The 22,958-nt window shown below is 38.2% G+C and overlaps 1 protein-coding gene across 18 annotated transcripts in view; it reads left to right on the forward strand.

Annotated features, from left to right (window-relative positions):
- The window catches only part of LOC125327582 (voltage-dependent L-type calcium channel subunit beta-2), a 248,532-nt gene that overhangs the window by 217,883 nt on the left and 7,691 nt on the right, over positions 1-22,958 (forward strand). For 8 of the 18 annotated variants that reach the window (XM_048307247.1, XM_048307288.1, XM_048307255.1 and 5 more), the window contains 5 exons: positions 1,449-1,558; positions 7,649-7,657; positions 15,823-15,974; positions 16,681-16,776; positions 18,070-18,255. In XM_048307247.1, coding sequence (XP_048163204.1) covers positions 1,449-1,558; positions 7,649-7,657; positions 15,823-15,974; positions 16,681-16,776; positions 18,070-18,255 — 553 coding nt within the window. Of the gene's footprint in view, positions 1-1,448; positions 1,559-7,648; positions 7,658-15,822; positions 15,975-16,680; positions 16,777-18,069; positions 18,256-19,689; positions 19,735-22,158; positions 22,204-22,958 lie in introns of all 18 variants that reach the window. The other 10 variants (XM_048307265.1, XM_048307297.1, XM_048307272.1 and 7 more) reach the window with 3 other exon arrangements.

Consider the following 22,958-nt stretch of genomic DNA (forward strand, 5'->3'; position numbering starts at 1 on the left):
TAGCGTTGTTCAATATACCATAATTGCGTTTATAAAGGCAAAAATTTTTCTATAGCCTGTAGGAAGAAAGACTGGCAGGAAAAAATCCAAATCAACACAAAAAACCAAAAAGCTGTAAAAGTTTGTAGTCGTTCCATTAGCAAATAAAGATAACCAATAAGTATCACAATACACGTTTTATTTAATTTTAAGACAAATGGCATTATCTGTGAGGAGCTGTGCCAGAAATCACAATCTTTGGTGATGTTTTTAGCTTAAGTTAAATCATGCCTAGATTTCCAAAATTATATTACTAATCAGTATTGTGCACATAGTTCTGTTTTTTCGTATTAACTTCTGGCTCTGTTAAATTTTTTAGGGTTTTAGATAAGTGTATACACGTCGAGTTCAGTGGGAAATGGCCTATTGGATTACATTTCAAATGAACAAACAGCATCTGACAGTGCTTGCTAGAGAGGAGCCCTCCCTCTTCTTAGCAAATCCATTTCCTCTTTTAAATTGCAAGTAAAATCCTACAAGGAAGAACAAGGGAGTATCATCACTCTGATTTAACTTTCAGCACTGGAAAAATGTGACCTCTAAACCTCATTAGACTAGAGAGTTTGAAAAGGAACTTAAGGGTGCATTTTGGCGCAGTAAAGCAAAACAAACCAAAGAAACTATGTTCCTAGGAAGAAGAATATGCAGAAGGTTGTGTAGCAGGTCAGTGCAAACAACTGAAAGTAACCACTTCTTTCTTGGCTCATCTATTCTCATAAACACAAAACTGAACCTGCCAGATAGTCAACCTAGACTTTTCAAGGATGTGCTTCTCCCAGTTACAGTTCTCCTTTTTAGGTGGCTAGCATATTGCTAGCATAATCTTCCTGGAAAATTATAGGTAGCTCTTGCACTCTGTTAGAAAAACACGTTAGTAAACTGAACAATAAAAAACCCAAAAAAAAAAACCCCAAGCCAAAACAAACAAAAACCCCATGATTTGTACTTGTAGATCTATACTAATTTCCCTGCTAAGCCTTACCCTTACCATTTAATTCTGCATAGCCCTATATGTCTTATACATATGGCTAAAGTAAGCCAGGTTGTCGTTCAGTACTGTTCAAGTCAGGGAAAGGAGAAAGCAGTTTGCTAATACTGGGGGTACTGGTGTAAAGTCAGATCCTCATCAGACCTGGAGACCCCAGGAAGTCCCATCTTCTGCAGTAATCCCTGACCTCCTCCTGCCTGCCCTCTCCCTAGGCATGTGTAGGATGTCTTATCAATAGTTATTGTAGCAGTATTAAGTTAGATAAAGTTTTTTCTCTGTTCACATTGAGCGAAGCATACTGTGCTGCTGAGAACTTATTTTCCTGTAGTCTTAGCCATCTTCTAGTGTTAAATGAGAATTCTCCCCACATCCCTGAGAGATAAATAACGTTCAGCACTGTTTTGCTGTGTTTGTTTTGCAGTATATCAATTACACGAGTCACAGCAGACATCTCGCTTGCCAAACGCTCAGTGTTAAACAATCCCAGTAAGCATGCGATAATAGAGCGATCTAACACCAGATCAAGCCTAGGTAAGTACCTGTAATGATACTATCTACAAATTACCTGTGAAGTATGCTACTCTCCATTCATATGTCTAAGCTAAAAATAGCCTTCTCTCTGCTGTGAGAAAATCACAATTCCCATAAATCAGAAATCCTGGCACTAGAAATCATTTTAAAATCACTATCAGGTAAACTTCCTATAGTGCTGATTTTGGTTTATTCTCCTTATGCTCAGTTTTCGTGTTTTGCTGTTTGCCTCAATGGGGAGAAGCAGCCATCCATATAAAATCTGAAAACATAATGTCTTGGGGTGACCTTATGATGTGTATCCCCTATCGCTGTTCTATGCCCAGAAATTAATTTTGTGCCTTTCTTCTGGCTAAATAGAAATTACTCTTTTCAGTTTCTTGGAATTACATGGATATTACTGATATTTTGCATTATTTTTATAAGTTTACTGTTAGCGATAGCAACTGATACGAAGCTTGAAAAATATTACTGAAGTACACATTTGGTGAATTTTGTGTCAGTTTAAACTAATCCTAAGGTTGGTACAAAAAAGGGAAGGATGCAAAAAGGGAGATGTTTTTAAAAACTGTATAGCTGCATTCATAGCCTACATGTCTGTCATCTTACATGAGTCTTTTAGTACTGAAGCTTGCCCAGTTGTATCAATAATTAAACATTTATTACTCAGAAAGAAAAATAAGCTTAGCTGGGAAGTTGTAACTAAATGTAACCATCTACAGTACAGGTGGCTGCACTGGAGCTTGCCATCCCAAGGTGTCCATAGAGTTAGGAGGAAAAGGTGATAATTTTGGAGTCTTAATTCCTGACTGCCTTTGCCATTCCTCTAGTGTGAGATGTTTTATATCCAAGACTCTGCTGCTGTCACTGGTGCATTCCCTGTGTAGAGCCACCTGGAGAGAGCCAAGAGGTCTCGTGGAAGGTTCCCTGCCCATGGCAGGGCGGGTTGGAACTAGATGATCTTTAAGGTCCCTTCCAATCCAAACCATTCTGTGATTATAAGATGAATCGTGCCAGGAGTCTACATACTCGTGTAAGGGCACTTGGCTGAGATACAGATATGGGTCCCATAACAAATCCTCTGCAAGTCCCCCATCAAATACCAAAAAAGGAGGAACTTGCTACATCACAGATGGATCCTCCACTCATATTTCTGCCTTTACAGAGCTGCAGATTCCTCTTAGCAGCCTTTGAGAGAGCTTCGTTTCCCTTGAACACAGCATTGTATCTTGAAAAATTGTAAATTTTGTGGAACAAGAAAGTAGTTTCATTCATCCTATTAAATAAGTTCTTATCAGTTTCGCGACAAAAAAATTTCTGACACCTGAACTGACTGAATATTTAACGTTTGCCTAATATAGTAGTCATTTTTAGCATAAGCTTCTCTGCCTTAAAAATTTTGTCTTCCCTTTCTTGAAAATCTGTTTTGTAAAACCTTTGCTTTCAGCTATATGGAGGCTGTGAATTTTTTCTTGGAAGTAGTCTGTAGCTTCCAAGTGTGTCTTATTTAAAGTGTTTTGAAATATCAAAATGCAATGTACTATAACAACATAATTAATATCTTTACACACGAGAATATTCTTCTGTGTGAATTTCAGTCTTGTCACCAAAGTCTGTTTAATAATCTAATGAAAAGATAAAGTGTCACTTATTTTGAATAGGACTGAAAATTGGTAATAAGTATGGAGGTCAACCAGTCATGGAACAAACAGAATCACGATGATTAAGTTTTCAGCCTCATCAGCAAAGCTTGTGCAATTTTGCAATAGTGTACAAATATATGCAGCAGTAAAAGCATATAATTCATTCCTCATGCTAAAATATTCTCATATATGTGAGACTCTATCACAAAAATCTGTACAGGAAAAAAATTAATAAAAATTAAATTCTGCCCAATCTTGTACACCTTTATCTCATGTAGAACCATACTCTTGAAAGCATCAACATTTTTTCTTTGTGTCAAGGTACTTTTTTAGATGGAGGTATTTAAAATGGAAGTTCTGACAGAACTGCAGTTTGAGACACCCAAAAGATGACAGTGATTATGTATATATGCAAATATGTGGATTGGTAGGTAGATGTTTCTCTCTAGTTTTTGTAATGGGCCTGTTATTAACTATAATTTCCTGCTACATACCTGGTTTTCAGTTGCTAATAATTGTTCTAAAAATTAACTGATTTATAAAATAACTTTGAAGATCTTTGACCAGAGCAACTGGGTCATTCTAGCAATAAAGTTAGGGCAAAAATTAATTTTACATATGCTAAAATATTCTCAAACGCTTTGCTTTCAGAAGCTGTAATACTTTCATTGTTCTAGTAATCTAGAAGGGTTTTGAAATCTGGTAGTCAACTGAACAAAATTTCAGTTACTTGTTTCTGGGCAATTTTATGAAAATAACGAGAAAACTTGATCAAATTAGTAGAATCTGCCATTAACGCATGCCAAGCTTTGCATCTGAATTGCTTAAAGACTCAGCTTTCCTTGGCTAGGTCCAGCAATGATGCTGAGCAGAATCTGCTCCCAGTAGACTGAATCAGAGCAGCCAAGCAGAACTGAGGTAAAAAGATGCTCATCCTCCAATTTGCGATCCCTCCTTTGCTGTGCAGCATGGAGAATGGAATCAAAAGTCATTTACTTTAAAGAAGTTCACCTGGAGGAACAGGTGGCTGGCCAAGCTAAGGCAGGAAGGAAAGTAGTGAAAATCCATTATGGAAAAGGTTTGACTTATGGAAAAGGAGTTGGGACAGTCAATCCCACTGATACAGCACCTCCAGGTCTCTGCTCTAGGCATGGGATAAACCATAGGAGGACAGAAATCAGACAGGAAGTCTGGGAGGGAAGTGGTGTGGCAGCAGTGTTGGGACAAAAACTGAGATAAAATAAAATAAGCTGGAGTCAGAAAAGGTAACTGCTTTTGTAAGACAGTGGGAAAACCATTGAGCAAGGCAAAAGAAAAAAGTACAAGGCATGTTACAGCCTGTTCCCTTGCCTACCTGCAATGTACCTCAAGGCAGAAATAAGAGTCAGAATCAGAAAACATCATTGTAGTCTGCTGGTAGGTGGCCTCTCCTAGCAGTGGTTCACAAAGAAGATGACAACATACTACTGCTGTGAGTATTTAGTCGGCTGAAGTAGAGGTGAGTGGCAATATCACACCATATAGCGGAATTTTTTTTCTGTCTGTGTGATGAATTTGCTATAAGTCAACGAAATACCCTGTTAAAAGTATATTATTTGGTTTAAAAATTCAAGTAGTGCAAAATAAAGGTTAGGAAGTGATAATAAGAAGGCTAACAGTGCAGCTTCTTAGTATTTTTAGGTTATGTTTGCTGTCATCCATCTTTGGTCAAATATTTACAGACTACTTTTCCACCAGTCCTCTGCCTTAATATTCTTGAAAAATATGTAAAATAGTGTGGGGAATTGGAATTTTTGAGTGAATCACTACTTCCCTAATTTCCCTGTATTAACTTATACAGTGTATGCCATCAAAATCGGCATGTTGCATGATAATGCCCTGACTTGGAAGAGGGGGATGGATATCAGGCAGTCCTTTATGGACTACTGGAGCTCCTGTTGGGTACCTTGTAAAATACCAGGCTTGTGGATCCTCATTCCCCAGAAGTCCTCTTATTTTAGGCTCTCCTCTTTGCAGACATTTAACTGGGGAGATATTCTTTTCATTTCCAGCCTAGCTCAAAGAATTTTTTCCTTCTCTCAGATCAGTACTTATATTCTGTACTGACAGTACAGAGCAGCATCAGGAATGTCCTGAGTCTTAGTACTGACTTGTAAAAGAAGCTTCAAGGTTATGTTCCATTTTGGAAGAAAGAATCCCCAGGAATCAGGATTTCCTGTAGGATGGCTTCCATATTTCTATTCTGAATGTAATTTCTTGTGGTAATTACTCTGAAGAATCAGACACTGCATTTCTGAAAATTAACCCTCCCTGAATTATTCATAACTTGTGATTATTCTTTGTAATTTTCTCTCTGGAAAATACTAATAATTCCAGCTTTTCACCTAACTGGGATGTTTCAAAGGGAAAAATCATTTTATTGCATATATCACCACAGTAAGCTCCACAAAATAGCCCACAAATATTTTATTAATTCTGTTTTCAGAGGAAGATTAGAGCCATGTGTTCTAAATGAGATGTGAAACACATATTTGAAAATGAAGAGAAAGTAAATGATTCAATGGCTTCTTATCAGTTGACAGTGTATGGAGTTGCATACTGAACAAGACAGCAGCCCTAAAGGAACAACTTTATTATATGTTCCTGAATGTGCTCTGTTATAATACAGATCGCAAAAGATTTGATTTAGGAGAGCTATTGTGGCATTTCCTACTTTATCAGCATTAGCTTTGCAGCCAGTAGTATTCTCTATGATTACAAGTTTCACAGATACATCATTAAATCAGGACTCACATTACATTCGTTCTTTTCTAGTATCTGCTGCACGTCTGCTAGGAGTCCTGGAAAACGAATTTTTTGTCTGCCTACATTTTCGCTTCTATAAAATGAAATTAATAGGGTTTTTTCCCCAGATCACTGGGGGGGAAAAAAAAGAAAAAAACCACAGAATTTCAGCAAGTACTAAATATGTTCTGGTTCTCTTTTTTTTGTCCAGACTATCTACAATGACTTAGCTCTGACCTAGGTATTTAAAACTCGTATTTATCACAATAAAAATTTGTTCTTGTTAAGGAAAAACAGGGTTTGTTTTGGTTTGCTCTGAATACGTCTCCTGGCTGCAGAGCTATGGGATGTGGGGAGATGAGTTGCTTTCTTGTCTCTCCTACTTGAACAGTCATTGGCACATGGACAGAGACCTATGTGGTTTATTCCTACATCTGGTATAATTTAAAAATGCCTTTTTGCAAATATATATAGATATATGTTTTCTATATAATATATATATAGCACATATAGCTCCCCAAAACTGCTTTATGTTAATCCAAATCCCTCCCTCCTTCCAGATTCAATGGAAAGCTATTTCTTTACTCACCAACCTTTGTGCAGTTGTACCTCATGCAGCCAGGCCACTGATCAACCCTTCACTTATGATCACATTTGTGAGCAGCAGTTGTAACTGCAGCAGAGAAGGCTATTTTTTAGACTTCTGAAAACATATTGTTGGTTTTTAACTATTATTTTAATAAGTGTTTCATCAATTACTTAAGGTAGTACAAAGGTACTGTGCTTGATCTATTTAATACCAAATACTTTTTTCTGGGAAATAAATGTACGTCTTTTTGAGAACTCTTACCTTATCACCCAATACAGGTCTGCAATGTTGTGCATAGCACAGAAAACAGTGAAGTGAGCACCATTCTTTGGAATGATTTAATAGATAACCCAGAATTAATTTCAAAGAGACGTACACCAACAACGTGATAATCAGAAATAGGAATTGCCACGAGGAACTCGATTTACAGGATTATAAGGGAGTCTCAATCAGCTTTTAATGCTACACACACCTATCGACTGACAGTTTGCTTTTGTAATGGAATCAGTTAAAAATAGACTTGGGATTTGACTCATGGGAAACCAATGCTGCCACTGAATATCTAGTATAAAATTAATGTTCTCAAGAACTTTTTTAAAATAGTGCCTGGCTCATAAAGATTTAGGTGGATAATACAGTCTTATTCCTCTCTAATTAAGCTTATTTTGATGTAAATAGGAATGTTTGCTTGTCAATATTGTTACATGTTTTAACACGTGAGATGTTAGAACTAAATTTAAGGAAAGGACAAATGATTAATTTCTTTAAAAGCCTAGAAGAAATCTGTAATTTTTAATAGATTTTTTCTCCAAGAAAGTACAGTATGTGGTTAAGTCTTACTCACCTGAAAATCAGCCCAAATTGGCTTAGTTAAATTTTATATAGACACATGCCATTTGCAGAAACTGCTGAACCAGCTTTGTGCTTTTGCTGCATTTTTTGTCAAAAGAACTCAAACCTTTTTCTGTGTATGTTACGCTTGTTATAACCTTACCTCATGCTGTATGCTTTGTACAAAACCTGATTGTGTTGGCTTTTTCCATTCTTTGCTTCATTAATGCTCTCCCTTTCCAGATGTTTTAGGTATGTATACAAGCTTGCAAATTACTTTTCCTGCTGTTTTGTGTTCAGTGCTTTATTGTACCTCACAGAACCACCGTGTGTTTCTCGCATCTGGCTCACTGACAGACAAAAGCTGATCTTGTACCTGTGCTGCTAAGTCTTTATTTTAGAAAACCTTGCTGGTTTTCCTTACTTATTTTCAAGTAATTCTAAAAATAAAGTTGACATTGACAAGTAAACGCTACAGATTAGGTATTCCATTGTATATTTCTGAGATGTGTGCACCTAATCTGCGTGTTCTAACACAGATGAGTGACCGTGGATGTAAAATGTATCACTGTGTTTATGGTAAATCGATTGCCATCACGTGCCTGGGAATCTATTTGCTTTCCATGTGCATATGCAGTAACCTGTCAGGCATTACATGCACCCAGTTTGCATGTGCAATTGAGCACCTACCTTTGGAAGACTGTCTCTAAAAAGTGTGCAGATCTTCCATTCACATCATTAGGTTGATACCCCAAAGTTTTGTCTTCTGAAAATGAAACATAAATGCTCAAAGAAATAGTAGTGGATTACCTGTGCAAACTTCAGCCTTGTGGTTTCTTTTTCCTTGATAGTTGTGTGAGAAGCCAATTGAATGCTTGAAACTATGGTAACAATTTTTTTGCTTGATATATATATATATATATATACACACACACATACTGTATATTATATACAAATATGATGTTACTATGTATTCTCCATGTCCAGTAATTTAATGACAGTTGTGGTGTCAAGTATAATAAGTTTCAAGTAAAAGCTATCCTTATAAATAAGGATAAACCTAAAAGAGTGCTAGCTAGGCATCATAAAAATCCTTCATTACTTACAGAGGCCATGGAACAGGAACGCAAAATTTGGACTTAAGCAAGAGTGTATTTCCTTCCCAAAGCCTCAGAGATCTAATATAGTTCAAAGAAAATAAAAGAGGTGTTCAGTGTGTTATAGAAAATCCTGATTGTCCCTTTATAATTTTATCTTCAAGATAGGTGTGACAAATGTCCATAACTCTCATTCTCAGGTGTTAAATATGTTAACCTGGTAAACCTGAACCTGCCTTGAACCAGAATGCAGTAAAATAGCAGCTAAGAGCTTTTGAGTTTTCATGAGGGCGTAGATATACTTCTTTTTGCCCACAAATGGGGAAAGAGCAGTGTGAAGTTCATGAACCTGTGATAATTTATCAGTCTCACATGTCACAAAATACTCTTTTATCCTGCTGGGCCAGCCTTGATTTTCTTAACATCTAAGGTCAGAGTTTCCCCAATGAATTCTTTAGGTAGTACTGTATTAGAAGTTTGGTACTAACTTTCCAATATTCTAACTTGCAAATAAGGTTTTGATACAGTATAGGCAAAGCATTTAAATGAAATTTCTTGAGTGTTTTTAAAGGGTATATGGGGGAAAAAGATTCTTGATTTCTGTAAATTAGAGATAACTCTCAGCAACCTCTCCTTGTATTTTCTCATGATGCTGCACAGAAATATGTGATTGATAATTACATTGAAACAAAACATATGCTAGAAACAAAGCATGTAGCAATGTGTTAGAATAATTTTTAAGGTTATGGATATCTGTGTAATAGGATACTTGGATAGGTGAATAAAATATTTTTAGCTAGTTAGCTGTTTGTTTAAGAGTACAGTTTGCTTCCCTTAAAACTATTCACACTGTAGGCTGAATTTTTTTCTTTCTCCTGGGCTGGTGGAACTGATTAAAAGTTGGTGTTTGTGACCCCACTTTATTCAAGACTAAAGGTTTGCTTTGTTTAACCAGAATGCAAAGAAGTCTGGGTTCAGTTCTGTTCTCTGCTAAGAGAGGCAAGGGCTCATCATTCCCATCGCCATGACAGGGCTGTGATCGCCATGACAGGGCTGTGATTGCCTTTAGGATGGCTGTTGGTTGGTCCTGCTGAGTCTTACGCACTTTGCATGATAATTAAACTTTCCCTGGAGAAGGAACTGGAATCCATGTGTTTTGCCTCCCACTCTGAGCATCAGGCTGCAGAGTCAGTATCTCTCCCACTCAGTGAATACGCAAATGTTTTGTGAGTGGCACACCATCAGCAGGAGGGGTTGAATAGCCAGTGATGGAGTGGTTCCACATCCTATCTGTGAGAAAGGCTGAACATTTTTATTTATGTTTGTTCTGAAAAAAACAACAGACCTAGGGAACACTTATTTAGTGCCTATGTATGGACCAGATCTGTAAAAGCCTACAGCACTGCACTGAGTAATGATGCATAGTCAGAAATACCCAAGTTATTGCCAGCCTGACATGATGATATCCATTCTGAACTGTGCAGAGACACTTGGTCCTCTGGACAAAATAAATGTTAGACTGCTTCTTTGCCCAGTTTTCCTATCCCGATTACTCCTTAACAGAGTGTAGGGGAGCTTAATGATAGGAGCAGTGCTATGCTGCTGCATGGCACCTTCTGGAGCTGCTGTGGTTCTTCCTGGCACAGTCATTTCAGTGCACCCTTGTGCAGTGCTCAGCCACTTGTGTTTCTGCTGCAATCTGCTGGTTTCAATCTTTTCCATTCATAGGCCGTTAAAATTTACTTCCAGTTTAAACTTGGCATAAGAAGCATCATTCCATGAATGCTATTGTTTTTCTAGCCCAGAGAAATGAGGCAGGAAGTAGACATTTTTATGTGCTATTTAGTGTTTTTAAATGACACTATCTGTTTTATATTTTCACATAATTACAGTGCTGAATTTCAGGAGATGTTAGTCCATTATAAATAGATCTTGGTTATGTTGAGGTTTCCAAACATGACATTATTTCTGTCAATACCACTTGGACGTGTGTGTGCATTAAAAGCCATCTGAATTCTGCCTAAACTGAGCCTTAGCAGGCAGGAGGAGGAAAACCCTGTTTTCCTGCAGCACCTCGCCTCACAGCTCCCCTTCAGCAGAGCCCAGACAGGAGCTCCAGGCAGAGCAGCAGACATGCTTCTCTCCTTTCTGCCTTACCCCTCGCAGGAGCCCCATCTGTTAGGCATGAGTAACACATGCAGCCACTTTTCCTGGAAAATATTGTCATCCTCCCACTCCCACCCTCCTCTTTTTACGTAACAAGCTACTGGCTAAGGTATTTGGTGGAGACCAGGAAAATCTAAGTATATTCACAAACTACATTTAGGTTAGACATTTGATTAAACACCTGTAATCCAGGCATCTTTTGACCAGTTGCCTGAGGACTAAAGCTAAAGCATTTATTCTCTTTTGCTTATGTTCTTCAAGACTTTTTCCTTCTTAGCTGGATATGCTGGAGCAGAGGCACAAAGCATTCTGCTCCCCAGCACTGGGATGCCCCATGGTGTGAGGTGGGACATGTAGTCCTGCCTGGAGACTGTGGGACTGAACGTCCCTGGCTGGGGAAGGAGTGGAGCCTGCTGTCCCCTGCCCAGCAGGAGCCCCCTGTTAGCTCCCTGCCTGCCCAGAGCAGCATTGCTGCTTGAGGGGAGGAAAGGAAGATGAGAAGAAGGAGGCCAAATGCTTATATACCTGTGGGGTGCCTTCTTAACTTGCTCTGCTGTGCTCAAAGTCCATGTAACTTATTGGAACATCAGTAACATCTCGGCCTCTTTGCTTTGTTTCCAGGGAGAACAGATCCCTGGCGCAGTCCAGGATAGCCTGCTGTGGCTGAGTGCCTGCATTCTGCTTACAGCAGTACCCCATGGAGACACTATGATTTTTTCACTCAATATAAGCATGTGTATACACACACATGCTCACAAATTAAAATTTAAAATTTTAGTTCTGTCAGTCAAGCTCATGATTTTGTTCTTAATAGAGACTTGTGCGGGGCAATAATTATCACTTCCTTTTTTTTCTTTTTTAATTTTCTTGGATGTCAGATATGACCTTTACTCATTTCTAGCAGTTTTTTTGGTGCAAGACATTCTACATGGTTTTAAGTGACTGGGATAAAAAACATATTTTTTTCTTTCACCTTTGTTATGGAAATCATGAGGTTGCCTTAAACTTCTCATTATTACATTCATGAAATTCAGTGATTAATTATTTTTCAGTAACTGTGTTTGTAGAAAAGAATTAGCATAAAAAAATCATGGCTTCTGATGGCTGTTCTTCTTAATTTACAAAATTATTTCAAAGCCTTTTGTGTAAGGTGTTGCTAATCATTTTGTATTGCATACATTGACATAGGTGTGCTCTTTTCATTCCATATGTCTGTAATATCAGGAGCCCTGTTTAAAAAAACTGGAATGCTTTGTCTCTGTGCCTGTTTCAGTTGAAATCATAATTTACATACCTGTTTCTATGAACAAAACAGAGCCACCAATACCATAGACAGGAGACAAAGTCAAATTTAATAGGATATAAAAATCATACTGTGCTCAGTTGAGAGTATTTGAACTTCACTGCTCCTTGTGAACATCAAAATCTCTTTGCTGTATCTAAGCAGTATTTTGTGCTTCACGTGGGCCTTTGCAGGCCAGATGCATACCCATTCTGCATCTCCTCCCTGTCATGGAACTGCTATCTCATCAGGGTCTTGCTGAAACAAATTGCTGGTGTAGCTGCTGCTCTGGCAAGCTGAGTGTCCTAGTGACTCCTGGCTGCTATGGGTGCAGCCCAGGTTTGCAGGAGGGTTGTGTTTCTCCACTGTGTAGCCTAGAGAATGTTCTTTTACCATGGCATTATATAAGTGACCCTAAGTTCCACCACAGCTCGTCATGTTATTAGTGAATTGACAGAGATAAAACGAGGTAGTGTTGTATCTTTGCCTGTATTTTAGGCGAGATTATTGTAGTAAACTGGGAAAGATTTTTTCTTGGAATTCACCTGTAAGGTCCAACTGGTGTAAGGAATGTTTGTCTGCCCCCGTAACGGGAAAGCCATTTACTTGTGCTCTCACGGCAATGAATTTCTGTTCAAGGTACAGTAGTGATATTGGGAATTAATATTTGGAAGTAAGTTTAAATGTGCTGTATTTAAAGTTGTCTGGGAGATGTGTACTTACTGTTTCTTAGACCTGACTCCTTATTGTATGGAATAAATAGTTGAGTGCTCCTGTCATTTAAAATATGTTCACTTTCTGGTTACCAAGGAGACCATATAAAATAGATTGTAAGGGTCACTTTAAAATTTGGTAGCTGATTTCTGGGTTTGAATTTTGTAGCTGGGCTGTCAGCATATCACGATGATTGTCACAGTAGTTCTGATTATTTTTATGCCTCTGATTATGATTGGCAAATACAATTTATTGGAGTTTAGTGTTATAACTTCACTCTTATGCCTCTCCAGTACATAAGAAGGGACATTATTATAAATAGATGGTATTCATGGAGGTGGGAAGATTGCAAAGCTATTACTGTGCTGCTTTGAAGATACCCTACTGTCACTGTTCTCAGCTCCCTATTTTAACTACCAGTGACATTTGTGTTACTATCCCCACATGACTTTTTGAGTTCTTTGCTTACTTTGGGCAAAAGTCTGAGATAAAATTTGTGTTGAGTGTCTTGTTGTGAAGGAATTTTTACAGATAGAGAATTTGGGGTTCGAGAGATATTGTTAAAGAAAAATGAAAACCAAAGCAGTAGCAGTGGATAAAGCCTTTGTCATCTAAAAAGAGAAACTACTATTATGTAAGTAATTACAAAAATCTTAGATGTAAAGTTAGAATTCAAAGAAGATTTCAAGCAGAATTAAGGTTTTTTCCAGAAGCTGAAGAAGTACTCTAAGGAACAGGAGCTCAGGACCTCTTCAGCTATCCCTGTGGCATTTTTCCCATCCATTCTTGACTGAAGAGGTAGAGCCACATATATTAGTTCACCAGTCATGCAGTGTAGTTCCTTGAACTTTTCTCCTATACTCAAGTTAAGAAAAATAAGTACCGAAATACATTTTAGTTGAAGAAAATGATACCTCTCCATCTTCAGACTCACGTGGAAACTATGGGTTCATAGGACCATAGTTACCTGCAGTTGTTGCCCTGGGTGTGTTTCACAATAGAACATACCCTGAGGAATACTCTGCCCTGGCAATGGGTGTTTCAAAAAGTATAGCAGGAAATGTAGTCCACAGAGGTGTGTTCTCTACTGGCAAAAAAGTGCTTCCAGCAGTGTAGCAAATACTGCTTCCCCAGACAAAATTATGATACAATGGCATAGAGACAGATTTTTCTGGTTTTAAATTGTCTTGAACAAAAATTTTTTAGCAGTCTGGAATGGTCTTAAAATGATATGTTAATTAATATTGTTATACTGACTAAAGTGTTGAGACTGGTTTGAAATTGCAAGAAAGCAATCCAAACTCATCATCAGAACAGTGTAACAAATTCTCTCTGATATGTTTATTCTAGTTGTCATTTGAACTTAAATTAGGGATGGATTCTTAAGTGTCTTCTACTAAAACTCTGAGACAGGGGTATTCAGTGTTTTCACAAGTACCTCTATGCAACAAAGTTGTAGAAAATGTAATTGTGAATGTGCCAAGAACCATCAGAAGTTCTGTCTTAAAACAATGTGGTCATAATTCAGACAGCAGCAGGACCACAGTGCTTTTATTGGCCAGCAGGAAAGCATGCATCAGTGCTTTCCATACCACACCGTGCACATCTCTGCATTACATTCCCTGCTGTAAACCACTGATTGCATGTGCTCCCCCCAAACTGCAGATAACCACAAACAGTTGGAAGTGATCTCTAGTAGATCCAAAGCAATGTCAACCTCCTCCAATAAAGGACATCATACATAGATTTTTCTGAGGACCATTTAGATGTTACTTGATTTATAAAATGGCCATAGCAATCACCTATTGATTTGGAACCAAAATACTAGCTGGGATGCCTTGCTCTCTCTTGGAAATTTTGCAACCTTTTTATAGTACCCGATTTATTCAGTTGCTATTCTAAGATAGCAAAAATCAATCTCTTCATATCTCTTGAAAGAGACCATTTGGTATAGAAAACTCTATGCAGATCAGATAGGTTGTGTTTTCAAGCTAAAGTAAAGCTTTTGCCAGCAAAATAGATAAAAGGCTGATAACGTAATTTCAAGGAACTCTCTTATTAAATTTTTGGTACCTCTTCATGACCTTTAAGTCTCTGTTGGTTGTCTTCTTATATTTTCTTTGAATGGGCTAGATATTGAATCTGGTTTTGGTTCATGAAGCGTGCACAACCTTTAAAGGGAAACCTGTATGAATTAGTCTTGTCTGGCCCGATGACTTTCTTTATAGACTTGCACAAATCACCCAGCTTCTCTAATTCCTCTGTGAAATCAGTTGATAGCAAGATTTGAACAGGAAAATGTGATTTCATTTCAAAGATGATTTTGCTATTATAAGATGTAGTTTTGTTTCATTGGGGAATGAAGACAGTTTCTACACCACTTGTGAAAGTGGATGCAGCCCATCTGTCTTGGAGAGGTTTGCCCTGGAAAGTACTGCCAATCAGACAGGGTGCCGAGGAGCTGGGAGCATGACTACCAGAAGAAAAGATGATTTTTCTCTGGGAAAAGCAGCTTTCCACAGCTCCTGGGGTTGTGAGGAGGATACCATGGCATTATTTAGATTATTCAGTTAGTTTCTCTTATAAAAGTGTTTTACACATAATAATGAAATTTTTAACAGGGTACCATACTGAGGCCAGTAGAAGAAAACTGTTTTCCTGAGCTTTGATAAGTTGAACTAAATGGGAAAACAGTAGTTCCTGCTAACATAGTAATCAGTACTTCCTAATGCCTATCTCAGGCAGTCCAGTTTGAGCAAACTGGTTATTGGGTAAGATTCAAGTCTGAGCTGACATTATTTACGTGTAGCAGATTTGTGGCATAGTACAGTTACCATTTGATGCAGCAAGCATTCGTACCCCTTTTTCTTGGTCTGGTCTGGGGTCATGTAAGAAGGTGTTACCAGTATCTCTCCAGCTTGGAATAGCAGGAATTGGTGAGGTGAGAGAGGCAGGCAGTGCCTGCAAGGGCAGCAAAGCCGGGGTGAAATGCTCTCATTAACGCTGTATTCATTACCCTACTGTGCCAGGGACATGCACAGATAACAACTCCTGCAGCCAGAGGAGGAGCAACACGCCAGTCTACTACATTGTTACATTTCTTAAAACTAATCACCTCTTAGTATTTTCATAACTTTTAATTTTCTACTTCTCTGCAGCTGAAGTTCAAAGTGAAATTGAACGGATTTTTGAATTAGCCAGGACACTGCAGCTGGTAGTGCTTGATGCTGATACCATTAACCACCCAGCTCAACTGAGCAAAACCTCTCTGGCTCCCATTATAGTATATGTAAAGATTTCTTCTCCTAAGGTAAATATTTTAGATACCTTTATGTTCTTTCAGTCTTTTTTTTTGGGGCCTTAAATGCAGATAATCACATGTCCTCATTTAGGTTCAGAGCTATATATTGTTACTGCTTCCCTTTGGATAGTGAAGTATTAATAATCAAAAAAGTATCTGAGCTCCAATGTTACCAAAACCCGTTTTGGAAAAGATGCTGTAGCTCCAATGGGTTTTTTAATTGGGATTGCACTTTTAGTATCAATCACGTAAGTAGTAGTAGTGTTCATGGTTCGTTAAATCAAAATAATACAGAAATGAACACAGAATGAGTATCAGACTGATTGCTAAAGTTTAACATCTGATAATATACTCTTTCATTGTGTGTAAAAAAACATGCACAGACCTTGCGAAGAGGCATTCAAAAGAGAAGAATGAATTTGTGGGAAGAGAACTCAGGAGATCAATTTAAAAATTCAACTTAGAAAAAATGAAACCAGAAGCAGCGTAAAAAAGGCAGGAGGGGAACTTTTTAGTGCTTGTAAAGGAAAGGAGATATTTGGATGTAAATTAAAATTAGCTCATTCTGGATGAGGGAACATGGGAAATGTTCTTGAAGCCAGCAAATGAAGAATTTGCTCATGTGAGCAGTTTCAAATGTAAACATTTTAAGTGATTATATATGTATATTAAGTCTGAGCCTGCTCACTTTTTTTTAATGTCTTACTTTTCACAGGTTTTACAGAGGTTGATAAAATCCCGAGGGAAATCTCAGGCCAAACACCTTAATGTTCAGATGGTGGCAGCTGATAAACTGGCACAGTGTCCTCCTGTGAGTTACTGTTAATTTATGTCTTGTCACTGAAAGATGCCTTTCTTTTCAAGCACGAGGTTAATTACATAATTTTCGGGAATGTTTGCCCTCTTCTGGCCATATTTCACTATTGCTTTTTGCAGAACACCTCCTGAAGTCTTGCGGCTCTGCACAAGGGTGCAGTCACAATCAGTTATTAGGATGTGTGCTGATACAGTCAGTGCTTCAGTAAACTGAACATTTGTTTTACTTGATAATTTTTAGGGAGTTATTGGTCTAAAAATGAACCCTCTTAGTGACTGTGCTTTATCTCTGGTAGTGTAGGGTAAGGCCAGTGGTTTGAGTAGCTCCTCTGGGGCATCTGTCACCACAGCCCACCACTGTTGATGTTCTTGGTCAGGGTTTTGGCAAAGAGTTGAGTGGTACTGCATAGCTGACAGCTCTGTAGTTCTTCTTCAGATGTGCACTGAAGCAAATTCTCTCAATTTCCACCTATGAAGTGGAGGTGATGAGACCCCAACTGTGTTTTAAACCTGGCATGCATTGCTACCTGCATAGTCAGCTGTCAAGAGTATGGGTGAGAAACCAGAAGATGAGAGTACAGTTCAGTTGCAGATATAATTTGCCATAGTTATGGAGCTGAGTGAAGGGAATGTCCTCATCATTTCAGTTCAAGCATCTCAGTTAAGAGATGCTCAGGTCTCCAGGAAGTCAATGAAGAATGCTGGAGACCTGCATAGGCCCCTCAAAGCTGCCTTCTGCTCCCTGACCAGGGAGGAAATAGATGAAACTCACCTCCTAACTTTAGAAGTCTAAAATTAGACGGTGTGACTAATCTCTTACCTAATATTTGTATGACACTTGGAAACTGAATGATCTGTATTCTTACTGTTTTAGTTATTGGTCTTAGTTTGCCTTAGTTTTCTCTTAGTTATTCTAGATAGGGGGATTGACTCCCTTTCTTGCCATTCCATTTTTTTCAATAGTTAATTCTTCAACATTTATCCCTTCTTTCTGTATATTTAAGATTTGTTCAAGCTGCTTCTTCCCGTCTTCTTTGACTGTTGGTGCATTACTATGTGGAAGTCACAAGGCCTTGCTTTAGCAAGTGTAACATTAGTGCTAGTTATGATTACGGTCTTTTGTGTCAAATGCATTCAGAAAAACAAACACAAATAAAAAAAGGCAAAATATCTTAATACAAGTACTAAAAATGTGGTTCATTTTTCATTAATGAAAAGCATGATCATTGTCTCTAGCTGATCTCCCTTTACCTGGTGATTATTCTCACTAAAACCTTTCCTTTATCAGGAAATGTTCGATGTAATTCTTGATGAGAACCAGCTTGAAGATGCTTGTGAGCACCTTGCTGACTATCTGGAAGCCTACTGGAAGGCCACACATCCACCTAGCAGCAATCCTCCTAACCAGCTTCTCACTCGCACACTTGCAACAGCCACTCTTTCTATTAGCCCAGGTCCAAATATTAATTTACAGGTACAGTTTTTATGCCATCTCTTCTTTTTCTTCTGTCAACTTCTCCTTCCAAAGCACAGTGTTAGGCTGATATTAGAATACGCTGAATATGTTTTACTGCTGTTGATAGAGTAAAAGCTTTTCCAGTAGACGTTCACCCATTTTCCATATAAAAGGCAAATACAAGCATGTCACTGTTATTGCTATTGTATTCATGGTAGCATGTGTTTGTGTGTTGACTAGGGGGCTGGTTTTGATTCCAAGGACTAAGCTGGCCTGACAGAAAACATATGTTGATGTGAAGTGGAATACTTCAGGTTTTATTGTGCCCAGGACACCGCTGTGCCAGTAATATTTGTACCAGCCACAAGCATTTTTATAGCTGGCCATATGTAATCCAATCAGAGAAATAAAACTAGACTAAGACTATGCACATTCCAGCCTCTGGTAACTTTCTGACTGATGGGCATACTATTGCTAATAGGCAAATCCCAGCCCCAGAGGCCCTGCATGACAAATTGGGTTATGTACAGGCCAGATCCACAAATGTTGGAGGGAAATCTGTTCCAATCTTCCCACAGGCTGTAGAGTTGTAGAGGTTGAGAATGACTGACTGTATTAGTGAAGATTCTAGGTCAAAGTGACCCTTCCAGTGTTTCTTTTGTTCTTTTATTCATTGGACATTGCTGTCAAAAGTACAGATTTCCTTCAAGCTGAACTCCTAGGTCAAATTCAAGTCCCACTGCACTGCACTTTGTGCAGAAAGACCTTGAGAGGCTCTATCTTCTGAACAGTGAGGACACTCTCCAGTTCTCCAGTGAGCTGGGAAAAGCAGGCTTTATTCCTGCCTCTGCACTGATGTACCTGTTGATACAGGCATATTCTGTCCCCTCTATTCTCCTTCGACTTTTGGGTTGTATAATTTTATTGAGGTGTTCTGCATAAGGAGATGCTTTCCTTTGGATATGTGTTGCATGATATGAAATGAAGTGTTTCAAGATGATACTTCATTATAAGTAGTGAGTGATGCCTTGAGGCTGAGAAGATAACAGAAGGGGTTAAAATACATCTGTCCCAGATCAAATAATGGCTCACCACATCTAAATTTCTACTTAAGTTCCATGTATGCCCATAAGTTATATCCATATGCAAATTACAATTCATAACTCTGGCTAAGAAAAACACCTCCTCTTAGAAAATCAAATCAAAAAAAATGGATCTGCCCCTAAATTAAAATGCAAAAAAGTAATCTTTGTTATTGTTTTGCAAAACAGTGTTTTTGTGTCAAGTAATTTAGTTCTCATTAGAAAACCACAGACTTGACAGGTTTGTTCTTTAACAAGAATAATTTCTTTAGCCATCTCGAAGGGTATCTCCTTCTCTTGCTTTCAGACACAATTGCAAGAAAAGAGACTGTAAGCTATAGCTCATTTCTGCCTTTTTTTCTGTCCTCAGAGCTGAAACACCTTGAAAAAAATTGTGAGCTGGAAGAATTTCTGAGTATGAAATTCAGTATTGTTGTGTGCAGCCTTGCTAGATAAACTTTCTTTGCTTTGTAGACTTTTAAATTATTTTGCTCAAGTTTTTTATGCTTTTTGGGTGTGGATTTAGAACTCACATACTCATTGTATTAACCACATTCTCTGGAGGATCTATGCAGTTTTAATAACACTTTTCTGAATGCTGTGCTGTCTCCTTACAAACTAACAGATTTTTATTTAAGGACTAAAAATGAGAGTGTATTTGCAGTTTCCCAGTTTGTTTGTAGGTCTACTAATACAGAAGTGTGAATCAGTGGGGATCTCTTATGGAACATAAAAGTTTTACATTCCTTTGGTTTCATTTTCCTACGATAAATGTTCAGCTGACATCTCAAACCTGAGCCTGTCACTGCCTTGGCACAGAGCAGGTCTGTTTTTTAATCATGGTGGCTGAACCCATTCTTTCAACAGTGTTGAGAGCCTGTGTTTAGAGAATTTAAAGTCTATGCCTCTGCTGTTTTTCTGGGCTGCTCTGCAGGGAAAAGCCAAGCCCCCAGCTGTTTGGCCTGGGGGAGCCACGCCCGCCCTGCAGAGCATTGGAGTCATCCTCCCCTGGGGCCAATGCAGTGCCCCTTTGCCATGAAACATATTTGGGGTTTGTGGTTTTTTAGTCCCCAGAGTGTATTGTAAGGAGGGATTTGTGTTTCCAGCTGCCAGAGTGGCATTTTTACAGCATGATGCTGCCTGTGTGTGTTGCATGGCACGAGGTGCTTAAAGGCGTGAGGCCTCCTGGGATGGTTTGAAATGAAATCGGCAAAGACCTTACACCTCCTGTCTGTCTGAGGGAGAGCTTTGGAACAAACTTGTATGGAAATAGTTGGCTAATTCCAAAAGGACTGGAGCCACCTCACACACATATGGTGCAGGTGATCAGGGACCACTGGAAATAGGGAGCAAGGCAAATTCACTCAGAGGGCAAAGGCTTCTCTCTCCTCTTTCAACACTGTTTAAACTTCATTCCAAGAACCCCTACTTCTTTAAAAGTACAAACTGAGTACTGAAATAGGATTATCTCAAACTTTCTCTATTTTAGACAAAAAACCTTATGAGATTAGACCATAAAATTCCTGCACTGCAGAATCTATTCCAAATCAAAGCCCAAATTTGGTTATGAATCAAAAAGCTGCATTCATAAATTCAAAATTCAAAATCTAATCCAGATTCAGACATTAGCTGTTTGGTGTCCCTGTAATATTTAAGGAAAGTTACTGTCAATGAATTTGCCTATAAATCCCAACAGCCCTATTCTGAAATTGCAAGTATTGGTTCTAAATTTATTCATTGTGCTCCTTCACATGTGCTCATCATAGCAGAGAAGATGCATCCGAGCTTGTAAAAGTAGCACTGTGTTCAAAGCAGGTTCAAATTTTGCATTTGGTCTCAAACCACATCAATGACAGATTTTATTAGTCATTATTATATAAAGGTACATGCATATGTGGCATTTGACCACATGAGAATTATAGGGTTTCACATGTATACCATGTCTAAGTGCCTTAAAACCAGTCATGGTGATGAACTGATAAAAGTTGTGTTTACACATCCAAAGCAGGTGTTGCTTTGGACTCTTTCGCTTTTCGCTCGATTTCATTTACAATTCACCTCTGTTGAGTCATTTCATTTTGCCTTGAACAGATATATTCATGTTTACAGTTACTATACTCCTCTCTGGCAAATCAGAATCATCTTGAGAACCACAAAAACAAGAATAAACAAGAAGTTTGACTGCTATTCCTGTTACCTTGTTCTCATCTATGCCATTTGTTTCAAATTAGGAACACATGGAGCAACCCAGCTAGTCTGTCAGAAGTTGACGTAACAAAGTGTTGTCTTAGAAAATTAGGATTTGTTAAATTTACCAAATTGCTGATTTGAAACATGCCGCTTTTTATAAGTTTCTGATTAAATACAGATTATTTTCCATTCCAATTTCCTGGAATTTTACTTTTTGGGTTGCTAGGAAACCCACCTGCCAGGATCTGTGGCTGAAGGACAAAATTTCCTCCTTCCCCTAGCTCTTTTCCACAAAATAGAAAGACAGAAAGAAGATACGTCCTGAGCTGACCTGGAGGCAATCCTTATTTTTAGACAACTCTGCACATAGAAGGGCAAACTTAAGACTAACTTTGTTAAATTCAGAACAGTCTCACAAACAAATGCCTATATAACTCTGGTAGAATCTACATTAATTTTGTGGCAGCAGAGATGATTTTGTCGTGACATTCTTCACCTCATGTGAGAAGTATATTTCAATTTCAGTATTAACTATTTAAATTTTTGCAATTAAGCTTGAGAAGTTTTTGGCTGCAGTTTGGCAATAAAAGCAGGTTAATGTAATGAAACCCCCAAATGAGTTAAATAATGCCACTTGTTCATTTTGCAGTGATTTCAAAGCATTTATGCGGGTGAAGAGTAGGTTTATTACCTGGTAATTTTTATTTTGGTCTTTTAATAGCAGTGGTGTGTTAGGAAATTTTGTATGTGATAATATCACTCTCCTCCTGCTTTTCTTGGCAATGGGCTCTATTCTTGACCTCTTAAAATTATGAGGTCAATGTTTAATTTTTCATTACCAAGAAGAAATGAAATTATTGCTGAGAAAACAGACGGTCAGTGATACTATTTAGTATCATAATACAAACTTTATTCATACCAGATTCACTTGCATTTTTTTTCCTTAAAAAAAAGTTACTCTAAAAGAGCCAAGGTTTTGTACTTTGGTTCTTTGCTGGAATCCACCTCCTCAGCCCTCTAAAATCGCTTTCCCATAGCAGCTGTTTCCAGACACGCATCTGTAAACTCTTAACTGATATCTGCCCTCTCCTGGCATGGTATCTCCTCTTCAATTTTTCTGTAGTTTGTCCTGTTTCTGCATGCTCTCTTTTTCTTTGGAGGGTGGAGGCAATTACTGCTAACTGGAGTAGTCAGAAACATCACAAGAAATGAGAAGGTGCCACCCAAGTGCCACCCTACATTCTGATGAGAGTAAAAAGAATTGTTTGTATTATAATACTGAATTTTCAGTAAAAGTTGAATACTAATGGGTTTTTTTCCTAGTTTAGATTCAAAGTGGATTGTTTTGTACTTAAAATTTTATTGGTTTCATGGTACTTTCTAGTTGAATTTGATAGTGGGGGAAATTTTTCAATGTGTACCTCATGACCTTACTGCTGGTTCTGGTAG

Source organism: Corvus hawaiiensis, chromosome 1 (genome assembly GCF_020740725.1).
Source record: "Corvus hawaiiensis isolate bCorHaw1 chromosome 1, bCorHaw1.pri.cur, whole genome shotgun sequence".
NCBI classification, from domain to species: domain Eukaryota; kingdom Metazoa; phylum Chordata; class Aves; order Passeriformes; family Corvidae; genus Corvus; species Corvus hawaiiensis.